Genomic DNA, 26,369 nt, shown 5'->3' on the forward strand with positions numbered 1-26,369 from the left:
AAAGCAACAACAACAATAGCAACTCATCTTTCTCTCTCTCTCTCTCTCTTTCTCTCTCTCTCTCTGTCTCTGTCTCTCTCTCCCTCTCTGTCATGTATGTATGCTTATGTATGTGTTTCAGACAGGGACTTGCTGTGTATAGGCCAGCTGATCTAAAACTCATCATGTAGCCCAAGCTAGTATCAATCTCATGATCCTACTGCCTCAGTTTCCCAAGGCTAGAATTACAAACATGCATCACTATGGCCTGCCTCTATTGTTTTCTGTTTGTGCCAAATATCCATGATTATTTTTACCCTTTTTCTACCTTATTTTGATTGGAGTATTTTTTTCTTTCACTTCATCTCCTTGATTGGCGTAGTTGTGTTAGGGTTTATAGTCTATATATCCTAAATTGACCATAATCTACCTTCAAGTGATACATTATTTCACAAACATAATTAGAAACTTAAAACAATAAATATACTTCATTCCAACCACATATTTCCTCCCTCTTTGCCCTGTTCTATTGTTCATTTTACTTCTGCATGTCTTACAACCTATGATAAAGTGTTGTTTTTCATTTTTCACTATTTATGTGTATACCATATTTCTCTTCCTCCTATAATACAAGCTACTTAAAATCTGATTCACATCTCAGTCAGCACTGGCACTTACATGGTGTTCAAAATGAAAAATTTCAACAAAACCTACAGAGAAAAGGGGAAATGATGGAAAAATAGTTCAGCCACTTACCAAGGTGAAGCCCTGGACTGGCCTGGCCAATGTAGAAATACATGAGGGCAGCAATACCCATGCTGACCAGGGTATAGACCCACTGAGTCACAACCATGATGAGAAGGGACCCGACAGCCTGTGGAAACATATAGGAAGCACAAGTTACATATTGGTTTCCAGCAGGGCAAACATGATACAAGACTATGGCCAGAAAATATCTATCTACCTATCATCTATGTATCTATCTATTTATCCATGTATGTATGTATGTATGTATGTATGTATGTATGTATGTATGTATGTATGTATTGATCTATCTATCTATCTATCTATCTACCTATCTATCTTCAACTTCTATTCTCTGTTAAAGTCTGTATAACTGAAGTCTGTATAACTGTATAACCTCATATAAGCAGGTATTTGGTAAGACATTCTCTGAATGTCACTTTAATCAAAACTACTTAATAGCCAGATACTGATGGCTCACACCTACAATCCTAGCTACTCAGGAGGCTGAGATCCAAGGATCGCAGTTCAAAGCCAGCCTAGACATGGAAGTCTATGAGACTCTTATCTCAATTAACCACCCCAAAAATCAGAAGTGGAGCTGTGTCTCAAGGTGGTGGAGTGCTAGCCTTGAGCAAAAAAGTTCAGAGACATCACCCAGGCCCTGAGTTCAAGCCCTATAACCAACAAAAGTAAAAACTTATCTAATAAGCCAATAAATTATCCTAGATCCTTATCAAATTATCTTCTATAAGCAACAAATTAGCATGAAATTTGGTAACCCAAAGGTTATCAGATACAATTATTAAAAAAATAAATAAGATTAAAATAAGAGGGGGCTGGGAAAATGGCCTAGTGGCAAGAGCGCTTGCCTCGTATACATGAAGCCCTGGGTTCGATTCCCCAGCACCACATATATAGAAAACGGCCAGAAGTGGCGCTGTGGCTCAAGTGGCAGAGTGCTAGCCTTGAGCAAAAAGAAGCCAGGGACAGTGCTCAGGCCCTGAGTTCAAGGCCCAGGACTGGCCACAAAAAAAAAAAGATTAAAATAAGAGGTTTATAAAATGCAAAATTTAACAGATGTAGTCTCATTTAAATTCTAATACAGCAGGAAAATTAATTGCATTGCTCCTAACTAAGCCCTCTTCCCCACCAAATCACTCTTACGCATACCTGAATTACATCTCAGTGACAACTGAGGTGGAAATGAACTTACTCACCCCTAACAAAGAGACCCAGGGGTTGCAAATTCGGGTGTAGAAAGAAGTTGATCTCTGGATCTCTTGTTCCTGGAGTTTGGATTTCAGGAAGAAATCTAAAAAAAAAATGAATTAGCCAAAGCTTTGACTATCAATTTTCTTCTGTTTTTATGAGCAAATACCTATTAGCTCCTCTCTCTCAATTTCATAATTCAGCCTAAAGACAATTCTTAGCTCTTGGTCTCATAGAAGGAAAAACAAAAGGTTTGTGGCCTTCCACCAGCCAAGGATCTGAAAAGAAAGAGCAGCAGGAGAGCACAGTAGAGATGAAGCTTCCCAAAAGCCCGGGGTAGGGCTGGGGATATAGCCTAGTGGCAAGAGTGCCTGCCTCAGATACACGAGGCCCTAGGTTCGATTCCCCAGCACCACATATACAGAAAATGGCCAGAAGTGGCGCTGTGGCTCAAGTGGCAGAGTGCTAGCTTTGAGCGGGAAGAAGCCAGGGACAGTGCTCAGGCCTTGAGTCCAAGGCCCAGGCCTGGCCAAAAAAAAAAAAAAAAAAAAAAAAGCCCGGGGTACATCTGTCCAGATTTGTTGTTTGTGGGAACTGGACATTCAGATCTCTCCTCTTTTTCAGATGGAAGGGAGAAGGGTGGAATTAGACAGCCTGAGTTCATGACCCAAGCTGTGACCACTCAAATGAAAGGTCCAAGTTGGCTTTTGCCAACTGCAAGATAGTTTTCATCACTATCTAACTCTAAAAGGCAGTTCAGCTTAGCCTCATCTCAGGTATAGATCAGAAGCTGATGAAGGAGGAAGAGGGAAAGAGAATTGCTACGGTGATTTCTTCTTTTGGAAGTTGAAAGAGCTGAGGGGAAAAAAACAAGATCTGGCTGCAAACACATGCATGTTCCTACCTCACCCTCCATTAATTTCAGCACATCAAAGTGCCTCAAAGCTGTATCATGTTTTGTTTGCCTCCACTTGCTCAGCTTACCCCTGATTCCAGACACGCTCAATCTAACCATAGAAATGCATACAGATCGTTTAATAATGTGGTCTAATCACCACAAATACCATTGATTTGAACAAACAGTATGTTGGATTAACTTTGCTGTGAGTTTATATATCATTTCAACATTAAACTGTCATAGTGTATTGCTCAGGAAATATTGCTGACAGCTTAACTCTCTCCTCTCCAGTACCACAGACTTGTTTCAATCAAACTCCAGTGAACATGTTCTCTCCTCTGCTCAGCCTTTTCCACTTATGTGTCCGGATCCTGTCTTATACAGTATCTTCTTCCCAACTTCATCGGCTTTTGATGGGTTGGACCCTGAAATCCAGCTGAGATCCTCTAGCACCCTATTTGCCTCAAGTATCAGCTTATTATCACTTCATCATAAAAATGGCCCCCACCACAAAAATCTAAATTCTATTGTTAATATCTCCTTGTGCCCCTCTCTTTTCCTTCATATCACTTATTGTTATTTGTAGTTTTATGTTTTTATGTGTTTCCATGACTACTGGGTTATATATTTCTAAGGCAACATTCAAGACCTTGACATGCAGCTTGCCCTTGCTGTGCATTTCTAGTCTAAGTCCTCTGTCTTCTCACTGTTAAGCACAAAGCCATCAGGCTATGTCATGCCCTAACTATTATGTATAAATACGAAATTATCCCCAAAGGCTCATGTCCAGGGGGCTCTGACTTCATGAATGATTGAATTTGCTGATGGACTCACAGTCTGAAAAAGACTGCAACTCCAAGGGGGAAGTGGTTGGAGAAAGTACATCACTATGGGTGTGCATTTGAAGGGCGTGTCTTGTTTACTACCCTTCCTTTCTTTTTCTCTACTTCCAGTCCACCATTGAGATAAGAAACTCTTAGCACCATGTGGCCCAGAAGCAGTAGAGCCAAGGACTACGGACTAAAACCTCTGAAACTATGAGCCAAAGCAAATGATTCCTCTTTTAAAGTAGTTTCTGGTGGGGCTGGGGATATGGCCTAGTGGCAAGAGTGCTTGCCTCTAATACACGAAGCCCTGGGTTCGATTCCCCAGCACCACATATACAGAAAACGGCCAGAGGTGGCGCTGTGGCTCAAGTGGCAGAGTGCTAGCCTTGAGCAAAAAGAAGCCAGGGACAGTGCTCAGGCCCTGAGTCCAAGGCCCAGGACTGGCAAAAAAAAAAAAAGTAGTTTCTGGAGCAGAAAGTCTAACACACAGCCCATTAAAAAGTCCTTTACCAACTTCCTAGTTACTCTTGGTTCTATTGGTAAAGAGTCAGTCTCTAACTTGCCATCTTTCTATCACTACCTCATCACCATTCTTGGTAACTTTATCTAAACAACCCACCCAATGCCCTGTTTTCCAACAATCTTTTCTTTCACTCACCTTGACAATCTACTCCTATGGTTATTACCAATAACCTCTTATTTCCTAAATTGTGACTGTAAGTAATCTACTCTCAACTTGTCATCTCTTTTTCCTTTAAAAAAAAACTTTTTTAAGAATTCACTTGTGTTGAGGATGTAGCTCAGTGACATAGCATTTGCCCTGTATTCAGTTGTTAGAACTAAACAAGATCTTTGGGAGAATGTGTACCTCATTTTTAGGCTTTTTCCATTTCCTCTACCTGAAATCTGAGTTTTATAATTCTGCCTTGACATTGCCATAGGCAAGTGTCCTAGGGAATTATTAAGTCATTCAAATGAAAGGAGCCTGCTTCGCTAGACACTAGTGGCTCATGCCTAGAAGCTACTCAGGAGACTGAGATCATGGTTCAAATCCAGTCTGGGAAGAAAAGTTCATGAGACTCCAACTTCAAATAACCAGCAAAAATGCTAGACTAGAAGCATGGTGCAAGTGGTAGAATACCAGTCATGAGCAAGAAAGTCCAGCAACTGCAGAGGGTCCTGAGCTTAAGCCCAGTATTGCAAAAAAAGGAAGGAAGGAGAGGAAGGAGAGGAAAGAGAGATGGAAGGGAGGGCATAGGAAATGAGGGAGGAAAGGAAGGAAGGGGAGGAGGAATGAAAAGAGGAAGGAAAGAAGGAAGGAAGAAAGGAAGGAAGGAAAGAAAGAAGGAAGGAAGGAAGGAAGGAAGGAAGGAAGGAAGGAAGGAAGGAAGGAAGGAAGGAAGGAAGGGGAAAGAAGGAAGGGGCCTGGTTCTCTGAATCAATAAATGGAAGAATCCCGCCCCCCCCCCCCCCCACTGGAATACTCTTTCTGGACCATTAATGGAAGTGAGAAAATAATTTATATTATGTTTGAGGCACCACATTTTATTTTTATTTATTTATTTATTTTTATTTTTATTTATTTTTTTGGCCAGTCCTGGGCCTTGGACTCAGGGCCTGAGCACTGTCCCTGGCTTCTTTTTGCTCAAGGCTAGCAGTCTGCCACTTGAGCCACAGCGCCACTTCTGGCCATTTTCTGTATATGTGGTGCTGGGGAATTGAACCCAGGGCCTCATGTATACGAGGCAAGCACTCTTGCCACTAGGCCATATCCCCAGCCCGAGGCACCACATTTTAAAAATAAGTTACTATAGTAGTTTAGCATACCCTTATTAATTCATTCCCAAATTGGCCATGGCTCTTTCTCTCTGTTAATCCATTTTTCCCAAAGCTGGACTGGAACTCATGATCTTCCTACATCAGCCTCCTGTGCTAAGCTTACAGGCTTGTACTACTATGCTTGTCTTGCTCATAATCTTAAGGTCTGATGATACTGTGGTCTCAGGTAGAAATTTCAGTGCTTCTCACAATGGTCTCTCTCTCCCTCAATTTTTCTCCCTGGACTCCTCTCCTACCTTTTCCCTATGGCTTGCTGCTTTCCTATCATTGCTGAACCTCAACTGTTCTTAAAATTGTAAAACCAATTCCAGCCAATTCCAATGTGCCTTCACACATGCCATTCACTCTGCCTAGGACTCTATTTCTCTCCAACACTAACTGCTTCATACAAGTCAGTTCTCTAATGAAACATATCTTCCCAGTGGGTCTTTTCTGATACACCTATTTGAAACAGTATAACCTCTTACCTCACTCTGGTCTCTATCCCATTACCCTGCTGTATGACTCTGCATAATACTAATCACTAACAGAAACATATATATATATATATATACATATATATGTATGTATAATTTTTTTGTTGTTGTTTCATTTTCTGTTGGTTGTGGGGCTTGAACTGAGGGCCTAGGTGCTGTCCCTGAGTTTTTTTGTTCAAGGCTAGCACTCTACCCTTGATCTATAGCACTACTTCCTATTTTCTTATTTCTTATGTATTTTCCCCTACTCGAATTTAAGCCCCCTGACAGAAAAGACCTCTTATGTTCCTCCTTTGTTCAGCATGTTCCTCTAAATTTTACAACAGTGCCTGGAATATAGGTGATGTTCATATACATGATTGAATGAATAAATGAACCATTGTACCTCCAAAGAAGTCTTCATTCTCTTAAAAGATTTACCTTCATCTATGTCTCTAGCTATGATACTTAGTTTCTTATATATCGTAATCCGGAAGTATCATCTTTTATATTCCTAAATGCTAACTCTAGATATTTAGAGATCCATACATGAGTGCTCAAGAAAAGTCTCCTTTAAATTATGGATTAAAATAAAGCCTGATGAGATTTATGACTAGTATTAATAAATGCTTCTATGATTTTATTTTTGGGAAAAAAAGGAATTCTGTTATGATTGCCATGTATTAAAATTTATAAGTTTAACACTCAGTGGGTGATTCATTTTTTTCATCATCATAAGAGAGTTGTTCTTTTGATTATAAAAAAACACTATTGGCTAAAAACTTCTATTTTTGCCTCTCTGAGATTCATCAAATGTTAAGTTCACCCTTTTACAACACTGATTGGTATTCAACATGGTCCCTGTTTTTTGGATGAGCCACTTAGTTTTCCCAGTTTATGAAGGTACAAAAGTGATATACATTGAGTAGACACTGTTCCTCTTTGTGTGGATTCTGATCTTTTCTCAGGCTAGCACCATGCGTCTGATACTTTCTTGTGATGCTGGCAGTGGCAGCAAGCCACGGCTCCCAATCATCCCACAGTCACGAGGACAAATAACTCACATTCCACAGGGCATATGTTACTAAGCTGTAGTGATCAGCAATGCATTGTCAACTTGGCACACCTTCAATTTGCAAGGAGTTTATTAGGCTATAGCTCCATCAAAATCAGAAGAGCTTCTTTATTGTGCCTCAAGGGTGAGTGTGTGTGTGTGTGTGTGTGTGTGTGTGTGTGTGTGTGTGTGTGTGTGTTACCAGTGAAACTTCAGAAGGAACAGTACAAAAGGTTTGTCTTTCAGGGAAAACAATGCACTTTTATACATGGAAGGAAAATTTCACAAATGGTTCCTTAATGACATTGTGTAGGTACCACAACAGGGGCTGGCGATTAGTCATAATCCTGAGGAGCTATGGTTCCAATACTCTTACAAACTGACTGAAAGAACTGTTTTCTCTTGATGGATTTTGCTAGAAGAGGCAAGTCTTATACACCTGTTGGGGTGGGGATAATTTCTCATGCAGGAAATACTAGTAACAATCAGAAGCAAATCACATTAGAAAGCCCATAGTTATAAAACAACCAGTAAATAAAGCCAGATGTCATTTATGGTAAACACATAAAAACAATAAATACAATATATATTGACTTAAAATTTGGGTAAGAAATTCTATGCTAATGAAACACATGCAGATATAAATACTTTAAGGGTGAACAAGGAATAATCCAACTACATCCATTTAAAAATAATGAATTTAACTAATTTTTTGTGCCTGTACTGAGGCTTGAACTTAGGGTCTCGCAATCTCACTTGGCTCTTTTCCTCAAGACTGTCACTCTACCACCTGAGCCACACTCCTACTCGTAGCTTTTTGCTGGTTAATTGAAGTTAAGAGTTTCATGGAGGTTTCCTCCCTTGTTGGCTTTGAATCTTGATTCTCAATCTCAGCCTCCTGAGTAGCTAGAATCACAGGAATGAGCCATCAGCTCCTTGCTGAAAGTAAGTAATTTTATACAAATTACTTAAAGTCAATATCAAGCCATCTCTGAAAATCTCCATATTTTTAGAAGACTAAATAATTCTAATTAGCATGTAGAAACTGAAGATGTGTTGCACAGAATTGTGTTTATGTATACATGGTATTTCATCATGCTGATATTATAATTTGTTCAGCTTCTTTCTAGTGATTTCCAGTCACATACAATGTAACTGTGACAATTGTGTACACACTTTTTGTTTGTTGTTTGGTTTGGTGTCATGTCTTTGAAACACAATTCTACCAATTAAGTTTTCCAAGTCAGGCAATTACATGATCTTAATTTCTTGTTACATCTTGAAAGATCCCTGTCTAGCGGCTGGGATGTAGATGAGTCATCAAGCTTATCTAGCATGAGCAAGGCCTTGGATTTGATCAGAGAGGCCGGGAGGGCAGGGAAAAGGAAGAATAATAATGAGAAAAAGAGACAGCGAGAGGGGAAATGAAGAAGGAAAAAAGAGAGAAGAGAACATGAGAGAGAATGAACGAAAGGGACTTCAAACTATGGCAGTGTGAAGAGGTCAGTGAGCCCCTTCCCTGAATAAGAATAAAAAGAGATACAATAGAAAAAAACAACAACACACTTTCAAGGCTCCAGAAATTTCACAAATGAAAATGAATACATTTACAAATGGCAGGAGCTGAGTTCTCAGCCTGCCTGCCTGGGCTGCTCTCAACCTTCCTCAGTTCTGACCAGCATAAGCTGGTGAGAAAGAATCAGGCTTGCTCATACAGGGAATAAACAATAGGGTGAGGAGGAGTGACTGGCTTTATAAAATGAATATGATAAGCATGGTAGGAAGTGAGTGGGAGGCTGGGGAATGTGGCTTAGAGGTAGAGTGCTTGCCTTGCATGCATGAAGCCCTGGGTTCCATTCCTCAGTACCACATCAACAGAAAAAGCCAGAAGTGGAACTGTGGCTCACGAGGTAGAGTGCTAGCATTGAGCAAAAGAAGCTCGGGGACAGTGCCCAGGCCCTGAGTTCAAGCCCCAGGACTGGCAAAAAAATTCTTAATTCTTTGCTTTGCTGGTCTAAGTTGTGAACCCAGCTAGAGTTACCCAGAAATTTAAAAGGAAGATCCTGGAGATGAGAAAGCCATTGAAGGACAAGATAACCTTGCCACAGTTCCCTGTATGACCTGCAAACGCCCATGACCGTTGGTACCAGATGGAATCTGACAAAAAGCTAAAGCCTAGGAAACCAGAGCACTGCCTGGAACCCTGTGCTTCCCAACTCATACCCACACCCACCGCAGACAGCAAAAGTCTAGGTACTGCGCAGTACTGTGTACTAGAAAGCTGAGATGAAGGAATGTTATTCATGAGAATAATAATAAAAAACAAAAACCAGACTGAAGACACCCATAGCCATACTCACCCACCATGGGGGAGATGGATTCCACAGTCAAACCCAAGCAGTTTATATAAACAAAAGCAATATAAAATAAAACTCAAAAATATACCTCAGAATCAAGAGCTACTGCAATGTATCAGTTTACAACAGTTTACAACAAAAATTACATGACTTGCAAAGAAACCATTCATACTCAGAAAAAAGTAAACATCAAGTAGGCTGGGAATGAGGATTATTGGGAGAGTGCTTGCCTACCATGTATGAAGCCCTGGATTCTATTCCTCAGTATCACATAAACAGGAAAAGCTGGAAGTGGTACTGTGGTTCAATCAGTAGAGTCCTAGCCTTGAGCAAAAGAAGCTCAGGGACAATGCTCAGGCCCTGAGTTCAAGCCCCAGGATTGGCCAAAAAAAAAAAAGTGCAGGTTAAAAAAAAAACACCTTAATCATAAAAACAAAACAAAACAGTTCCAATAGGAATGAACCAGTTGATGCTGCTTCCAGCAAGGTAAATTTGATGATTACAGATCTACTATTATTAGTAGTAATTTAATAGATATGCAATGATATCTTTTTTTAAATTTATTTATTAACTGAACACAAATTTTTTGACAAGGTGTTGTGCAAAAAGGGTACAGTTACATAGTAGGGCAGTGTGTACATTTCTTGTGATATCTTACACCCTGTTTTTCTTTCCCTTCTCTAGGTCAGGTAGACATATATACAATATACAATGTATCAAGAACATATACAGTAGCCACGTGGCCACGCCCAAGAAAGTTTGCCTAGGGTTTTAAATGCAATGTCGATATTAGGCAATATGTCGACAGTAGTCTTATATGAACATACATACATAGCTTTTGAGCTATTGTATTCCACTGAGAGGTCAATTTTTGACCTTTATATGTTGAGTAGTTGTTTGGTTTTAGTTACATACTGTTGGGTCACTCCCCCAATCCTGTGGGAAATACCATTTGACAAGCAGTTTTTGGTTTCACAGACCTGGTCTCTACTGTCTCTCCGTCTCCCTTTCTTAACAGTCATATATCAGGGAGATCATGCCCCTTGGTTTTCTGTGTTGTAGGCTTGTCTCGCTCAACATTATTTGTTCAAGTTCTGACCATTTCCCTGTGAATAACAATATTTCACCATTCCTAATCGCTATGTAGTATTCCATTGTGTATAGGTAACATATTTTTTTGGATCCATTCATCTGTGGAGGGGCATCTGGGTTATTTCCATATTTTGGCTATTGTGAATTGTGCTGCGATAAACATGGAAGTACAAATGTCTTTTTGATATCTTGGGGTTTGCTGTTTAGATTCTTTTTTTTTTTGGCCAGTCCTGGGCCTTGGACTCAGGGCCTGAGCACTGTCCCTGGCTTCCTTTTGCTCAAGGCTAGCACTCTGCCACTTGAGCCACAGCGCCACTTCTGGCCATTTTCTATATATGTGGTGCTGGGGAATCAAACCCAGGGCCTCATGTATACGAGGCAAGCTCTCTTGCCACTAGGCCATATCCCCAGCCCTGGGTTTGCTGTTTAGGATAGATGCCTAGGAGTGGTATATATGGCTGGGTCATAGGGTAGGTCTAGATTGAGCTTTTTGAGAAACCTCCATACTGTTCTCCAAAGTGGTTGTACTAATTTGCACTCCCACCAACAATGGAGAAGGGTTCCTCTTTCCCCACACCCCCTCCAGCATTTGTTGTTGCCTGAGTTCAGAGTAGAGGCCATTCTAACTGGAGTGAGGTGGTATCTCAGGGTTGTTTTTATTTGCATTTCCTTTACTACCAGGGATGTTGAACATTTCCTCATATGTTTCTTTGCCATTTTTGTTTCTTCTCTTGTGAAGTCTCTCTTTAGCTCCTATGCCTATTTCCTAATTGGTTTATTGGGCTTGGAGGGGCTTAGTTTTTTGAGTTCTCTGTAGATGACAGATATTAGGCCTTTGTCTGTTGCTGTTCTGGTAAAGATCCTTTCCCATATGGTTGGCTGTCTTTCTGTTTTGGTGGCTATGTCCTTAGCTGTGCAGAAACTTTTTAATTTGTAGTAGTCCTATTTGTTGAGTCTCTCCCCTATTTGTTGTACCCCTGAGACTATATTCAGGAAGTTCCTTCCTGTGCCTATAAGTTCTACTGTCTTTCCTACTCTGACCTTCAGTAGTTTCAAGGATTCAGGTCTGATATTGAGGTCCTTGATCCATTTTGAGTTTATCTTGGTGCATGGTCTACTTGGTGCTTGGTCTATCTTGGTGCTTGGGTCTACTTTGAGTTTTCTGCATATGGCTGCCCAGTTCTCCCAGCACCAGTAGTTGAAGAGGCTATGTTTATTCCATTGTATGTCTTTAGCTCCTTTGTCGAATATCAGCTTACTGTAAGAGTGCAGTTTTATTTCTGGATCTTCAATTCTAATACATTGGTCTTCTGATCTGTTTTTATACCAATACTAGGCTGTTTTTGTTATGATGGCCCTGTAGTAGAGCTTGAAGTCTGGTATTGTGATACCTCCTGCACTGCTTTTTTTGCCTAGAATTGCTTTGGCTATTCTAGGTCTTTTGCTGTTCCATATGAATTTATGAATTGCTTTCTCTATTTTAGTGAAGAATGTGACTGGGATTTTGATAGGTATTGCATTGAATTTGTATAACAATTTGGGCAATATGGCCATTTTCACTATATTGATTCTGCCTACCCATGAGCATGGGAGGTCTTTCCATCTCCTTGTGTCTTCTTTGATTTCCCTTATTAGATTTTTATAGTTTCATTAAATAGGTCCGTCATGTCCTTGGTTAAGTTGATCCCTAGGTACTTTATTCTTTTTTTGGCTACTGTAAATGGAATTGTTTCCATAATTTCCTTTTCTGCTTGTACATTGCTGGTGTACAGAAAAGCTGCTGACTTTTGTGGATTAATTTTGTATCCTGCTACTTTGCCAAAATGGTTTATTAGGTGTAGGAGTTTGGGTACTGAGTTTTTTGGGTCCTTCAGATATAAGATCATGTCGTCAGCAAATAGGGATACCTTTATTTCGTCCTTGCCGATGTGGATCCCTTTGATGTCCTCCTCTTGCCTTATTGCTATGGCTAGGGATTCCAGCACTATGTTGAAAAGAAGTGGGGAGAGTGGGCATCCTTGTCTTGTTCCTGAGTTTAGGGGGAATGATTTAAGTTTCTCTCCATTTAATATGATGTTAGCAGTTGGTCTGTTGTATATGGCTTTTATTGTTTTGAGGAATGTTCCATCTATTCCTGTTCTCTCCAAAGCTTTTAATAAGTATGGATGTTGTATTTTGTCAAAGGCTTTTTGGGCATTGACTGATAAAACAATATGATTCTTGATTTTAGTTCTGTTTATGTGGTGAATTACGTTGATTGATTTACGGATGTTGAACCATCCTTGTGACTGTGGGATGAAGCCTACTTGGTCATGATGTATAATTTTCTTGATCAGTTTCTGGATCCTGTTAGCTAATATTTTATTGAGGAACTTTGCGTCTGTGTTCATTAGTGATATTGGTCTGTAGTTCTCTTTTTTTGTTGGGTCTTTGCCTGGTTTGGGAATGAGTATATTAGCTTCATAGAATGAGTTTGGGATTTCTCCCTCTGTTTCTATTTCACGGAAGAATTTGAGGAGTACTGGTATTAGATCCTCACTAACGGTTTTGAAGAATTCGTTGGTGAATCCATCTGGGCCTGGGCTTTTCTTAGTAGGGAGGTTCTTGATTACCTCCTGTATCTCACTGTAAGTTATTGGTTTATGTAGTTGATTTATTTCTTCTTGGTTCAGTTTGGGCAGTTTATACTTCTCTAAGAATTGGTCCATTTCTGTAATATTATTGTTTTTTACTGAGTAGAGGTTTTGGAAATAGCTCCTTATGATTGTTTGAATATCGTGTGTACTTGTTGTAATTTTTCTGGTGGAGTCCCTGATTTTACGTATATGAGTCTCTTCTCTTCTTTTTTTTTGTAAGTCTTGTGAGGGGTCTGTCAATTTTATTTATTTTCTCAAAGAACCAGCTTTTAGTCTTACTTATTTGTTGAATGGTCTTTCTATTTTCAATCAGATTTATCTCTTCTTTAATCTTTGTGATCTCTCTCCTCCTAGTCATTTTAGATTCTTGTTTAATTTCTTGTTTCTCCAGTTGTTTTAGTTTCACCGTGAGGTTATTCACCTGCTCTGCTTCCATTCTTTTAATGTGAGTGCTGAGGGCAATGATCTTGCTCCTCAGTACTGCCTTAGCTATGTCCCATAGGTTTCTTTGTGATGCATTTTCATTGTCATTGTGGCTTATGAATTTGTTGATTTCATCTTTAATTTGGTCTGTGGCCCAAGTGTTGGATAACAGTGTGGGGTTTAGCCTCCAAGAATGTGTATAGCCTCTGTGGTAACCATTGTTATTGAGGGTTACCTTTAATCCACTGTGATCAGATGTAATACATGGGATGATGTCAATACTTTTGTATTTGCTGAGGTTCTTTGTGTGGGCTATGACATGGTCTATTTTGGAGTATGATCCATGGGCTGCTGAGAAGAAGGTGTATTGAGTCTCTGTAGGGTGGAAGATTTTGTATAGATCTGTCAGATCCATTTGGGATATGGCGTTACTTAGGTCCTCAGCTCCCTTGCTGATCCTCTGGGTGTTGGATGTCTCTTGGATAGAGTGGGGTATTAAAGTCACCCACTATGATTGTGTTTGGGTCTATCTTGTTCTGTAATTCTGTGAGAATTTGCTTGACATATGTAGGGCCTCTTTTGTTCGGTGAGTATACATTTATCACTGTGATGTCTTGATTTTGGATTTTTCCTTGTATTAAAATGTAGTGTCCTTCTTTGTCTTTTTGAGTTGATTTTAATGAAAAGTCCAGCTTGTCTGAGATCAGGATAGCTACACCTGCTGTTTTGGTAGGTGCGTTTGCTTGGAAGATCTTGCTCCATTTTTTCATTCGGAGCCTGTTTTTGTCCCTTGCTGTAAGGTGGGTCTCTTATAGACAACAGATGCCAACTTTTTGTTTGCAGATCCATTCTGCCAGTCTGCTCCTCTTTATTGGAGAGTTTATACCATTTATATTCAAAGAGATCAAGGATAAGAGTGTTTTTGCTCCTTCCATTTTCTTGTTGGGCTGTTTTTTCCTCTTTTTTTTTTCTTGTCTTTAGTGAGCTGTTCTTTCTGTTGGGCTCTGGCTATTGTAGTTTCTATCTGTTTCTGTCTGTGTGTCTTGTACGATCTCTGTTGGGTGGAATTCCCCTCTTAGAATTCATTGTAGGGCTGGTTTTTTATTCACATACTCCTTTAGATCCTCTTTGCTATGGAAAGATCTGGTTTTCCCTTCGAATGTGAACTCCAATTTCACAGGATATTTAATCCTGGGTTGCATATTGTTTGCCTGTAGTACTTGGATGGTGTTCTTCCACTCACTTCGCGCTTGGTAGGTTTGTGTGGACAGGTCTGCTGTTATTCGGATCCTCTTCCCATTGTAGAAAATTTCTTTCTTCGCTTTGGCTGCATTTAGAATTTGCTCTTTATTCATGAGGTCTGAAGTCTTGAATATTATGTGCCTTGGTTGGCTTTTCTGGGGTCTTGCCTGCCAGGTGTCCTATAGGCTTTGGGTACCTGGATGGGGTCCCTTGTGAGATTGGGGAAGTTTTCTTCAATAACTTTATTGAAAATATGATGAAGCCCTCTGCTCTGGTATTCGGCTCCTTCTTCTATTCCAATTATGCGCGGATTATATCTCTTGTCTTTGTCCATTAGTTCCTGGATTAGTCTGCCCTGAAGCTTCACCGTTTCTTGGCGTGGGGGTAATTTTCTGGTTGTTGTCAGCTGCTTCATCGTCCAAGCGAGAGATTCTGGATTCCATATGGTCAATTCTTTGTGCTGTGGATTCAATTGCGGAGTTTATGGATGACAGAGAGCTATGGTTGTCAGATCAGCGCTGATCTTAGAAATTTCTTTAAAGAGTTGTATTTTAAATCTATTTTTTCATGCATTTCACTTCTCAGGATGTTAAGGTCTTCTTTAACGGAGGTTTGCATTGTATTCATTTTTGCTTCCATTTCTTTCTTGGCTTCCTGGATGTCCTTCAAGACTTCCACTCTAAACTCCTGGAATTGTTTTCTTATTTCGTTTCTGACACTTTCCATCATTTCTGTTAACATGGCCTCATTTGCTTTTTTATTCTCCATCTCCTCTTCAGTCGTGCTGCTTTTTGGAGCTGGCGAGTTGGCTTGCCCTTTGATGAACTGTGTTATATTTCCTTGTGATTTTAGCATCTGGAGATCTGTGGGTGGCTTCCCTGGTTTGGTTTTGTGCTGGTCCGTCAGTGGGAGCCTTGTGTCCTGGTGTCTTGGCTCTGGGTTTGGGTTTGGCTGTTGCACCTTGTTTCCCAATGGGTGAGCGTGACCTTCTCGGTTGTTGCTGAGGTGGTCACTCTCCCTGCACTTAGGGGCCGGTAGGTTCTGTGTCTTTCTCTGCAGGACAGTGTCCTGCCACTGTGCTGTGCTGACCCTAGCGTGCCCCTGTTGGGGGTTTGCTGGTCACTGATTCAGCGTGGCGCGGAGGCTTATCTCTTCTTTGGTTCTTTTTTCCACTCTGTATCTTGGTCAGAGGAGCTCACCTCTCAGGCAGTCGCCTTCCTGTGTGGACTGCTCCAGGGCTGGTGTTGTTGAGGGGCGGCCCACCCACTTGTGCGAAATGCGCCAAACTGAGTGGGCACGGGCCGATGGAGAGCTCTGCCCTCCTGTGTAGGCACGCCTACCAGAGCAGGCGCTGCCGCTGTGGCCCCGTCCACCTGAGAGGGGTACGCCTACCAGAGCGAGCCCCGGGTTGTTGGGTTGTGCTTGCGCACAGCTAGTCCGCTGTGGGGGGCGGTATGTGTGGGGCCCAGTGGGATCAACTGTCCAGGCATGGGTTAGCGCCCTCAGACTGTGCCTCCGCTGCGAGAGGGGCACGTGATCAGGCCCAGATGTCCCTGCTGGGCTGGTATTGCCCACCAGCGCCTGTGATTTTAGTTGTAAAAGTCCGCAAGGTCTAGGCGCCTCCTGTGGGGCTTGCACTGCCGCCCATCCCCTGGCCCCTGTTGGGAGGGGGGCAGAGCCGATTAGTCCAGTTCAGGCTCCTGGGCAGCCTTGGGGCTGCTCTGCCCTTCCCCTGCCTTTCCTGTGACTTCCCAGCCCCTGATGGGAGCTTTCCGCCTGATTTGCGGGTTCTTTGTTCCCTCGGGGTGGGGAGGGGGAGGGAGGGAGATCTAGCTTCTTTGTAGGGTTTGGGTCTCTGGTAGCTGGTCTCCCATTGGGGGAGGGGGTAATGGGGGACTCACTGGTCCTGGATTGTGTGTGTGTCCCGCGCCGCCGTTGGTCCTTCGGGGGTGGAGTTCTGTGGTGTGGCGAAAGGTCGTGGTGGCGTCCCCGGCTCTCCCCTTCTGCACCGCTGGGTTCCCCAGCCGCTTAAGTCCGTTCCCGGTGTGGACCCAAACTTCCCGTCGCCGCCGTGTGTCTTGGTCTGTACTCTCCCTAGTGTTCGTGGAGTCCCGCTGTCTGGACTCTGCACTCCCGGCAGTCGGTCTGCCGATCGCTGGGTCCCCTTTCCCAGCTTGGGCCAGGGGTTTGCTGGTCACTGATTCAGCCTGTTCGGGCCAGGGTCGGCTGGTGGGGGGAGGGTGCCCCATAGATCCTCCGGCTCTGTGTAGGTTTTCGGCTCTTCTTTTTTGCTCCTTTTTGTTTTCCTATGTTTCTCCACTGTTTCTGGCTGCTGGTTTTGCTGGGTTCTTGATGGGGTGTTGGGTGCTGGAGTTCCCAGCTTGCTATTCAGTTGGAGCGAGTCGGGGTGCCTCCCTACTGTGGCAGCGCCATCTTCCTCCTCTGCAATGATATCTTAAAGATAGCTTATGTTCATTTAGTCAATACCATGGCCCAGTTCATAACAGCTACTCACACCAAGTAGAATACATTTTACACTGAGGTTAAGAGTGCACATTCTCAAGCCAGAGAAACCCTGTTTAAATTCTATCCTGAGCAAGTGTCCAACCTCTCTAAACCTTTATGATCTGTAAAAGTCTAATGCTTAACTCTGGGTTTAGGAGAAAACTAATCCATATAAAATGTGTAAGCCACATAAGACATAACAAAGGATGACTAATTTTAGCTATTAACAATATATGCTTTAAATATAAAAGTTGGTAGCTGGGCATAGCACTTAAACCTATAATCCTAGCTATTTGAGAGGCAGAGATCCAAGGGCACCTGCCTAGCAAGTATCAGCATCAGGCCCTGGGCTCATTCTTCAGTAGGAAAGAAGGAGGGAGGGAGGAAACGAGGAAGGAAGGGAGAGAAGGAGGGAGGGAGGAAGGGAGAGAAGGAGGGAAGGAGGAAGGGAAAGAAGGAGGGAGGGAGGGAGAGAGGGAGGGAGGGAGGGAGGAAGGGAGAGAAGGAGGGAGGGAGGGAGGGAAAGAGAGAGAGAGTGTTAAGTTTGCATGCATGAAGTCTAAGCACTGATCTTTTCAAATGTAAATGGTGTCTGCATGTCTCCCAAGCTCTTTTTGGAAGAATCTGGAGTTTGACCTTCATGTTTAAAATATATAATATGTTTTCAAAGGTATGCTTTTATCAGTTGTGTTTGTCAGAATAATTGTTTCCTTCTGTGATACTGTGGTTTACAAATGTTTCTTATTTCTATTTAATCAGATCCCTATTTTATCTTTCATGAGATCCACAATAGGCAGAAATCTCTCTCACACACAGCCATTATAAATAACAAACATGTGTACCTAAGGTATAGAGACTCAAATTATTTTTTAATCTATTTGCTTTCAAGAATATTTATTCATTGTGATTCAATTCTTATCATTCAATGACATTTGGATTGTGGAAGATTAGGTTCTTGTAATAGTTTAACTCTTTCTAGTCACTTTATGGACTCATGTTTCAGGTTTTTGGCCATATCTATTGAACTGGGCTTTGCTGGCTGCTGGCTGCTTTCTGAATACTGAGTAGGCATAATGTAACGAAAGAAGATATAAAGGATACTTTGTGACCTGGGGCAATCTAGTAACAAAGGGATAGAACTAACATTTATTTTCCTTTGAGGCAGATGAATAGGGCTGCAGACAAATATGATTTCAGTGTAAAAACAAGTTGATAATAGTTGATACTACTAGCATGAGATGTTACGGTTGCACAGCGGAAGAAACATGGAATCCTCAGGAGAGGCAAACTTTTAAATGTCAGACTTTTCCAAATAGAGAAAGGAGGAAGAGGCAAGGCCAGTCTGAGGAGATGGGGCAGGATATGCAAAGACAAGTAGGACCATGGATGAGAGGGTGATCTGGCTGTGACATGTCACCCCATGGATTGCCAGGGGTGATTCGGCTGATCTGGCTGGCTAGGCAGGTGTCTCCCTTCCTCCCTCACCACTCCAAGTGCATCCCTCCTGAAGCTGCGTGCTTGCTGGGTTGAAGAGGACGACCATCCCAGATAGAGGAGGAATGGTCTTCAGTCAAGGGTATACGAATAGCTGCGCTGGCCTTCTAGAACCTCCAACCAAGCTCTCAAAGACAGGTAGGACCAGAACTTGGTATGTTTAGGGCACTGTTCTGGGCACAGTGCATGGCACTGTGAGGTGGCAGGAAACAGTGGGGCTGGATGGTGAGAAACTTTGCATAGCACACAGGGTCTGGACTTTAGATGGTGGGTATTAATTCCAGCAAGGGCTTCTGGGTAAGAAGGAAGATCATTCAGTGGGCAGTGGAGAGGGGAGTGAGGTGGGGGGAGTCTGGAGGTGGGTGGGCTCGTAGTTTGAAACAGAGATGATGAAGGTTTGTTCTGAGGTAGAGGCCAAGGCAGGGAGAAAAGGAATGGTCAACAACGGCTCTAGTGGTTCTAACACTGGGCACCTGGGAAGTAAGCACTTCATCCAAGATGGCAATCTGACCATGTAGTTCTCCTGAAAACCCCCTGAGAAGTCACAAAAGGCATAAACCCACATATGAAGAAAAGGAAGAAATAAGGCATGGTGGATGGACAGACAACAGTGTTGACTGAGCTACAAAGGAAGGGAGAGCTTGTCTCAATAACAAAACAAAACAAAAAAAAAGTGGGCTGGGGATAAGGCCTAGTGGCAAGAGTGCTTGCCTCGTATACATGAAGCCCTGGGTTCGATTCCCCAGCACCACATATATAGAAAATGGCCAGAAGTGGCGCTGTGGTTCAAGTGGCAGAGTGCTAGCCTTGAGCAAAAAGAGGCCAGGGACAGTGGTCAGGCCCTGAGTCCAAGGCCCAGGACTGGCAAAAAAAAAAAAAAAAAGTAAAGGTCTTATTCATGGGAAAGTAGCAGCATTACAAAATCAATAGAAAGCTGGCTGTTGGTGGCTCTTGTCTATGATCTTAGCTACTCAGAAGGCTGAGATCTGAGGATTGTGGTTTAAAGCCAGCCTGAGCAAGAAAGTCTGTGAGACTCTTATCTCTGATTAACCAATAAGATGCTGGAAGTGGAGGTGTGGCTCAAATGGCAGAGAACCAACCTTGAGTGGAAAAAGCCCAGGGACAGTGCCTAGGTCCTGAGTTCAAGCCCCAGTACCAGCAACACACATGAAACAAACAAATAAACAGACAAAGAGAGAGAGAGAGAGAGAGAGAGAGAGAGGGGGAAGGAGGGAAAAGAAAAAGGAGTCAAAATACCTTTTGAATAAGCAACAGCAACATGTCATGAAATGAGTTGTATGATTACTTTAACTGAGACCAACAACAACCAAAATCCCAGAACTAAAGGAGGTGAGAATTTCTGAATAAAAGGACAAACTAAGTAAGCCATTATAATGGCTACAAAAAGAAGATGACCTGAAAACTTTCAGAGATAAAAAGCAAGGATCAGACCTTATTCAAAGGCTCTCCTGGTGTGAGATGAGTGTGCCAAAGTTCTCCACAGTGAAGAATGAGCTCAAAGGGGCTGATTTTATATGACAGCAGGAAAACAAGTCAAGAAATTAAAACAACTAGAAATTTTCAGAACTCAAAAGACTCAAAACATATACTTCTTTTTCCTTTCTTAGAAAGATGCTATGTGTACTTCAGAAAAACAAAACAGTATAAAATAATTCAAGGAGAAAGAGCAGGCCTTGGTCAGAATCTACCATTAGCTGATTTACTCTTTAAGGGACTTATCAAATAAATAGTAGTGATGATAGCAGTGTTTAATGGTATAACCACTACAGAAAACAATATGGGAGTTCCTCAAAGTTTTTCCTTAATTTTATTATTTTATTTTGTGCCAGCACTAGGTTTGAACTCAAGGCCTAGCACTCTCACTTGGCTTTTTCACTCATAACTGATGTTCTACCACTTGAGCCATTCCTCTACTTCTGTATTTTGTTGGTTATTTGAAGATAAAGAGTCTCTTGGATTTGTCTGCCCAGACTGCTTTTGAACTGAGATCCTCAGACCCCAGCCTCCTGAGCAGCTAGGATTATAGGCATAAGCCACTGATGTTTTAGTATACATTTGTAACATGAGGGGACTTCAGTGTGATATTTCCATACATGCTCAAAAAATTGAAAATAGAATTATTATATGATCCAGCCATTCTACTCCTGGTTATCTAGTCAAAAGAACTAAAAGCATGACAAATGCATATGTGTTTGTGTATGTGTTATAAACTGAGTTGTACAATTTTTTCACCCTCTACGTTTATGATCAACAACAACAAAACATTCCAGGACTTGCTGGCACCAGTGGCTCATGCCTGTAATTCTAACTACTTCAGAGGCTGAGATCTGAGGATTGCAGTTTGAAGCCATCTCAGGCAGCAAAGAACTTGACATTTTGAACTCTTACTTAAGCACCAAAACCTGAAGTGACCCTGTGGCTCAAGTAGTAGAGTGCTAGCCTTGAACAAAAAAAGCTCAGGAACAGGGCCGAGGCCCTGAGTTTGAGACCTTAGGACCACACCCCCCCCCCACACACACACACTCTCTCTCTCTATCTTTCTCTCTCTCTCTCTCACACATACACACACACACACACACACACACACACACACACACACACACACACACGATCCAGGACTAAAGAATGTGATGGCCTCTGAAATAAGAGCACGATTTGATTAGGTAAGTGAGGCAATCAGGGGCCACTGAAACTAGACAGTGTGATTGATTCCAAAGTACTCACCTCCCCTCGCCCCGGGCTGGCTGCACAGCAAAGGGTCAGGCTGCTGCCTGGGTGCTCCTTCAGGACGAGTTCCTTCACTCCTGGCAATCTGCTTGTTCTGGTAGGGCTTCCACCCTTCCCAAGAGGCAGTGGGTGACCCATTGGAGTTCTCCATAGGGAAGGAAGGAGAGGACTCGATATCCAAGAGGAAGCTTTCTTGTAGGGTTTGCTTGGTGGCCTTCTTGCTTTTCCTCTTCTGATTCTCTGGGGTCCTGTTATCCTCTCCGAGCCTAGACTGGCTACTCTCAAGTTTTCTGGTCAGCTGGAGGAGCTGATCCATGTCCTTGGTGAATTCGAGCAGAGTGCCCTCCGAGACACTTCTGGCAGGGCCCTCAAAGCCAGAGCTAGGAGCTTTCTCCAACAGCAGCTGCTCAGAGCAGTGGACTTGCTCTGAGTTCTCTCTGAGCCCCGGCTCTGGTACTGGAGGGGAGTGGCAGTGACACATGGACAGGGAGAAGTAAGAGTAGTCCACTGCTATGTATGTCATCATGAAGATGACAGTGACAATGGGCGCTAGAGCATTTACCTGACCCACAAGGACAAAGGCCAAGGTCACCACGCTGCTCAGGCAGATGGCTGCTACAGGTGTTTTATTTGGCCCTCTCTGCAGAAACAAAAGTAATATGCAGGGCTATGACATTTCAGAAGAAATATTTCTGAAAATTAAGAGTATATTTGATAGAAAACTAAATGCAGGGGCTGGGAATATGGCTTAGTGGCAAGAGTGCTTGCCTCGTATGCATGAAGCCCTGGGTTCGATTCCTCAGCACCACATATATAGAAAAAGCCAGATGTGGCACTGTGGCTCAAGTGGCAGAGTGCTAGCCTTGAGCAAAAAGAAACCAGGGACAGTGCTCAGGCCCTGCATCCAAGCCCCAGGACTGGCAAAAAAAAAAAAAAAAAAAAAAAAAAAAAAAAAAAAAAAAAACTAAACATAATGAATGTCTCAGCCACTTTTTCCCATGTGCTGTTCATCTGTACACTTGAGATAATGATGCCCAGCACACAGGGTCACATGAGAGCACCTAACAAGCTAGCACAGCATGACACACAGAGCCTCCTCAGAGGCCACACGTGGTGGCTGTATTTATAACTATCAACATGGGCACCTCTGGAGAGCTTTGACTTCCCAAATAGTTTCTCCTTTTGTCTTTGACTGTGTTTGCATACCAGCCTTGGAAATCAAATAGATGCAGAGTTGATTCCCTACCTCACATATATACAAAATGGTAGAGCTTGGAAAGTATAACAAAAATCACTGGGCTGGGGGGGGGAGGGTCTGATAATAAACTTGCACACCTGCCAGTGCTGGTGGCTCAGGTCTGTATTCCTAGCTACTCAGTAGGCTGAGATCCAAATCATGGTTAAAAGCCAACCCAAACAGACAAATCCCAAAGAAATTCTTTTTTGGTTTTTTTTTTTCCAGTCCTGGGGCTTAAACTCAGGGACTGAGCACTGTCCCTGGCTTCTTTTTGCTCAAGGTTAGCACTCTACCACTTGAGCCACAGTGCCACTTCCGACTTCTTCTGTTTATGTGGTACTGAGTAATCAAACCCAGGGCTTCATGCATGCTAGGCAAGCACTCTACCACTAAGCCACATTCTCAACCCCAAAGAAACTCTTGTCTGATTTATCACTGAAAAAACCAGAAGTGGAGTTGTGGCTCAAGTTGTAGAGTACCAGCCTTAAGTATTAAAACTAAAGGACAGCACCCAGGTCATGAGTTCAAGCTCCAGTACCTGGGCCAAAAAAATAAAGTGCACACCTGCACAGACTCCTGTGCGTACTCACCTACCTGGTCTTTGTGGAAAGGGGGATGGCTGACCTTTGGATGGAAAGAGTAGGGGGAAAAAATGAATTTGCCAGGTGGGTACCAGTGGCTGTAATCCTAGCTACTCAGGAGGCTGAGATCTGAGGATCATGGTTCAAAGCCAGCTGGGCAGGAAAAGCTATGAGGCTCTTATCTCCAATTAACCACCTGAAGACTGGAACATTGGCACTGTGGTTCAATGTGGTAGAGCACTAGCCTTGAACAAAAGAGCTCAGGATAGTGCCCAGGTCCTGAGTTCAAGCCCATGACCAACAACAACAAAAACAAAACAACTGCCACTTCTAGAAACCATGAAGACACAATCCCTAAATCTGACAATATTCACTTCAAAGTCCTATCTTTTTGTCCCAAGGATGACATTTGACCTAGCTGTCACCCCTCTTCTATGGAAGACTTTCCTTAGCTAGTGTGGCTCAGTTGCTTGCCTCACTCTGCCCCTTCTCAATCCCCATCGCTGGGTCCCCCATGCCCTTGAACACCACCTCTAAGGTGCAGCCTGAGATCCAGCCCCATTTCCCTTCTCTTCTCCATCTATGTTCAAAACCAGCTTTATATTGACAACTCCCAATTTTTTTATTTTTTTTTGCCAGTCCTGGGGCTTGGACTCAGGGCCTGAGTACTGTCCCTGGCTACTTCTTTTTTCTTTTTCTTTTTGGCCAGTCCTGGGGCTTGGACTCAGGGCCTGAACACTGTCCCTGGCTTCTTTTTGCTCAAGGCTAGCACTCTGCCACTTGAGCCACAGCGCCACTTCTGGCCATTTTCTGTATATGTGGTGCTGGGGAATTGAACCCAGGGCCTCATGTATATGAGGCAAGCACTCTTGCCACTAGGCCATATCCCCAGCCTCCTTTTTTTTTTTTTTTTTTTTTTTTTTTGGCTCAAGGCTAGCATTCTACTTGATAAGGACGGTTTGTGAAGTGATACTAACATAAACTTCTCTTTGCCGGAAGACAGTGCTCACCCCCACCCCCGCCAAATGAAAAGATTAGCCACAGAATAGGAAAAGGCATTTTCAGTACATATAATGGACAAAAGATATCTAAACTATACAAATGATCATACAAAATAATTGGAAAAAGACAGGCCCTAAACAAAATAAGTAAATGATTCGGACAAGTACTTTGCAAAAAAAGACCATTAAATACTTGAAAAGATAAAGTTATTAGAGATATAGTAACTAGAGAAATACAAATTATTGTGAACCATAGCCAGGCACCAGTGGCTCACAGCTGTAATCCTAGCTACTCAGAGGCTCAGATCTGAAAATTGCTAGCCTGGGCAGGAAAGTCTGTGAGAGTATAATTTCCAGTTGCCCACTGAAAAACTGAAAGTGGAGGGCTGGGAGTGTGGCTTAGCAGTAGAGTGCCTAGCATACATGAAGGCCTGGGTTTGATTCCTCAGAACCACATAAACAGAAAAGGCTTGAAGTGGTGCTGTGGCTCCAGAGGTAGAGTGCTAGCCTGGAGCAAGAAGAAGCTCAGGGACAGTGCTCAGGCCCTGAGTCCCAAGCCCCAGGACTGGCAAAACAACACAACAACTGAAAGTGGAGCTGTGGCTCCAGTGATAGAGGCCCTGAGTACCAGCACGAAATAAATGAATAAATAAATATGATAGTGAGACACCATGAGACATCCACCAGATTGGTACAAATTTTAGTATGATAATATCCAGTGTTGGCAAAATGCAGAAGATCAGGAAGTCTTATCCACTGCCAATAGGAAAGTAAATCAGGGTAACTACCTTAAAAAAAAAAAAAAAAAGAATCTGTGTGAACCAATGTAGTCATGGTATTTAATATACACCATGTATAAAATGAACTTTGCAACTCGTGGTCAGGAACAGCAAGGGAAACAGGAGGAAAGCAAAGGAAGAGGTGATATTGCCCAAGAAGAATTGTACTCACTACCTAACTCATAGAATTATAACCCTTCCATGCACTACCTTAATCATAACAGTAGAATTGCATTTAGAAAAAGAATCTGAAGGGCTGGGGATATGGCCTAGTGGCAAGAGCGCTTGCCTTGTATACTTGAAGCCCTGGGTTCTATTCCCCAGCACCACATATACAGAAAATGGCCAGAAGTGGCACTGTGACTCAAGTGGCAGAGTGCTAGCCTTGAGCAAAAAGAAGCCAAGGACAGTGAGTGCTCAGGCCCTGAGTCCAAGGCCCAGGACTGGCAAAAAAAAAAAAAAAAAAAAGAAAGAAAGAAAAAGAATCTGAAATTATCTAATAAATAGGTACATACTCCTTCTAATTTAGCAAGTCCCCTAATGGAGCAGGCTAGAGGATGTCTGGTCACAGCTGGTACACGATGCTTACCACACAGCCATGAAACTCCTAAAGACTAACTTAATCAGGCCTCAGCTTCAAAGCAAAGTAGGGACTCTCACCAACAGAAGGGTGAGTGAGAACTGCACACGCAGGAGCCAACATCACATACACAGAAGTGTGCATGCATTTCTCTTCACAGCCTAAGTGTCTGCAGGGCAATATTCTGAATCTGAAAGGCTCCCAGATCTGACACTTTGTGAGTTTTTATCTTTGTGATATGACTTTGTGAGTCATATCAATGTATGGCAAGTGGAAAATCCCACACCATGAAAAGTTTCTCATGTGTGAAATTATGGAGAACCTTGCATGAAGTTACCTTCAGGCTAATTTAAATAAGATTGTATATGAAACAGAAATGAATTTCATGTTCGTATTTGGATCCCATCCCTAGGATATCTCATTATGTATAAGAAAAGAATCCAAAATATAAAAAGTTAAATGTGAGACACTCAGGATCCACATATTTTAGATAGGGGAAACTCAACCAGTGTTTAAAGTTCAAAAACAGGCAATATTTTGTTTAAGGGATGCAGAGATAGGCGCCAAGGAAAGGGTTGCACACGATGGCCCCTGGGCCAAATACGAGTGCTTTTATGTGTCATGAGCTAAGAATGGCTTTACATTTTTAAGCAACTGGGGATCAAAAGAATTTTTGATGACTCCTG

The 26,369-nt window shown here is 42.5% G+C and overlaps 1 protein-coding gene across 1 annotated transcript in view; it reads right to left on the bottom strand.

Annotated features, from left to right (window-relative positions):
* Window positions 1–26,369, bottom strand: part of Slc12a8 (solute carrier family 12 member 8) — a 113,172-nt gene that overhangs the window by 11,898 nt on the left and 74,905 nt on the right. Inside the window, exons 7-9 of the mRNA XM_048346800.1 lie at window positions 21,503–22,145; window positions 1,944–2,038; window positions 736–853 (exon numbers count right to left, since the gene is read on the bottom strand). Coding sequence (XP_048202757.1) covers window positions 736–853; window positions 1,944–2,038; window positions 21,503–22,145 — 856 coding nt within the window. The remainder of the gene's footprint in view (window positions 1–735; window positions 854–1,943; window positions 2,039–21,502; window positions 22,146–26,369) is intronic.

Source organism: Perognathus longimembris, chromosome 5 (genome assembly GCF_023159225.1).
Source record: "Perognathus longimembris pacificus isolate PPM17 chromosome 5, ASM2315922v1, whole genome shotgun sequence".
Classification (NCBI taxonomy): Eukaryota; Metazoa; Chordata; class Mammalia; order Rodentia; family Heteromyidae; genus Perognathus; species Perognathus longimembris.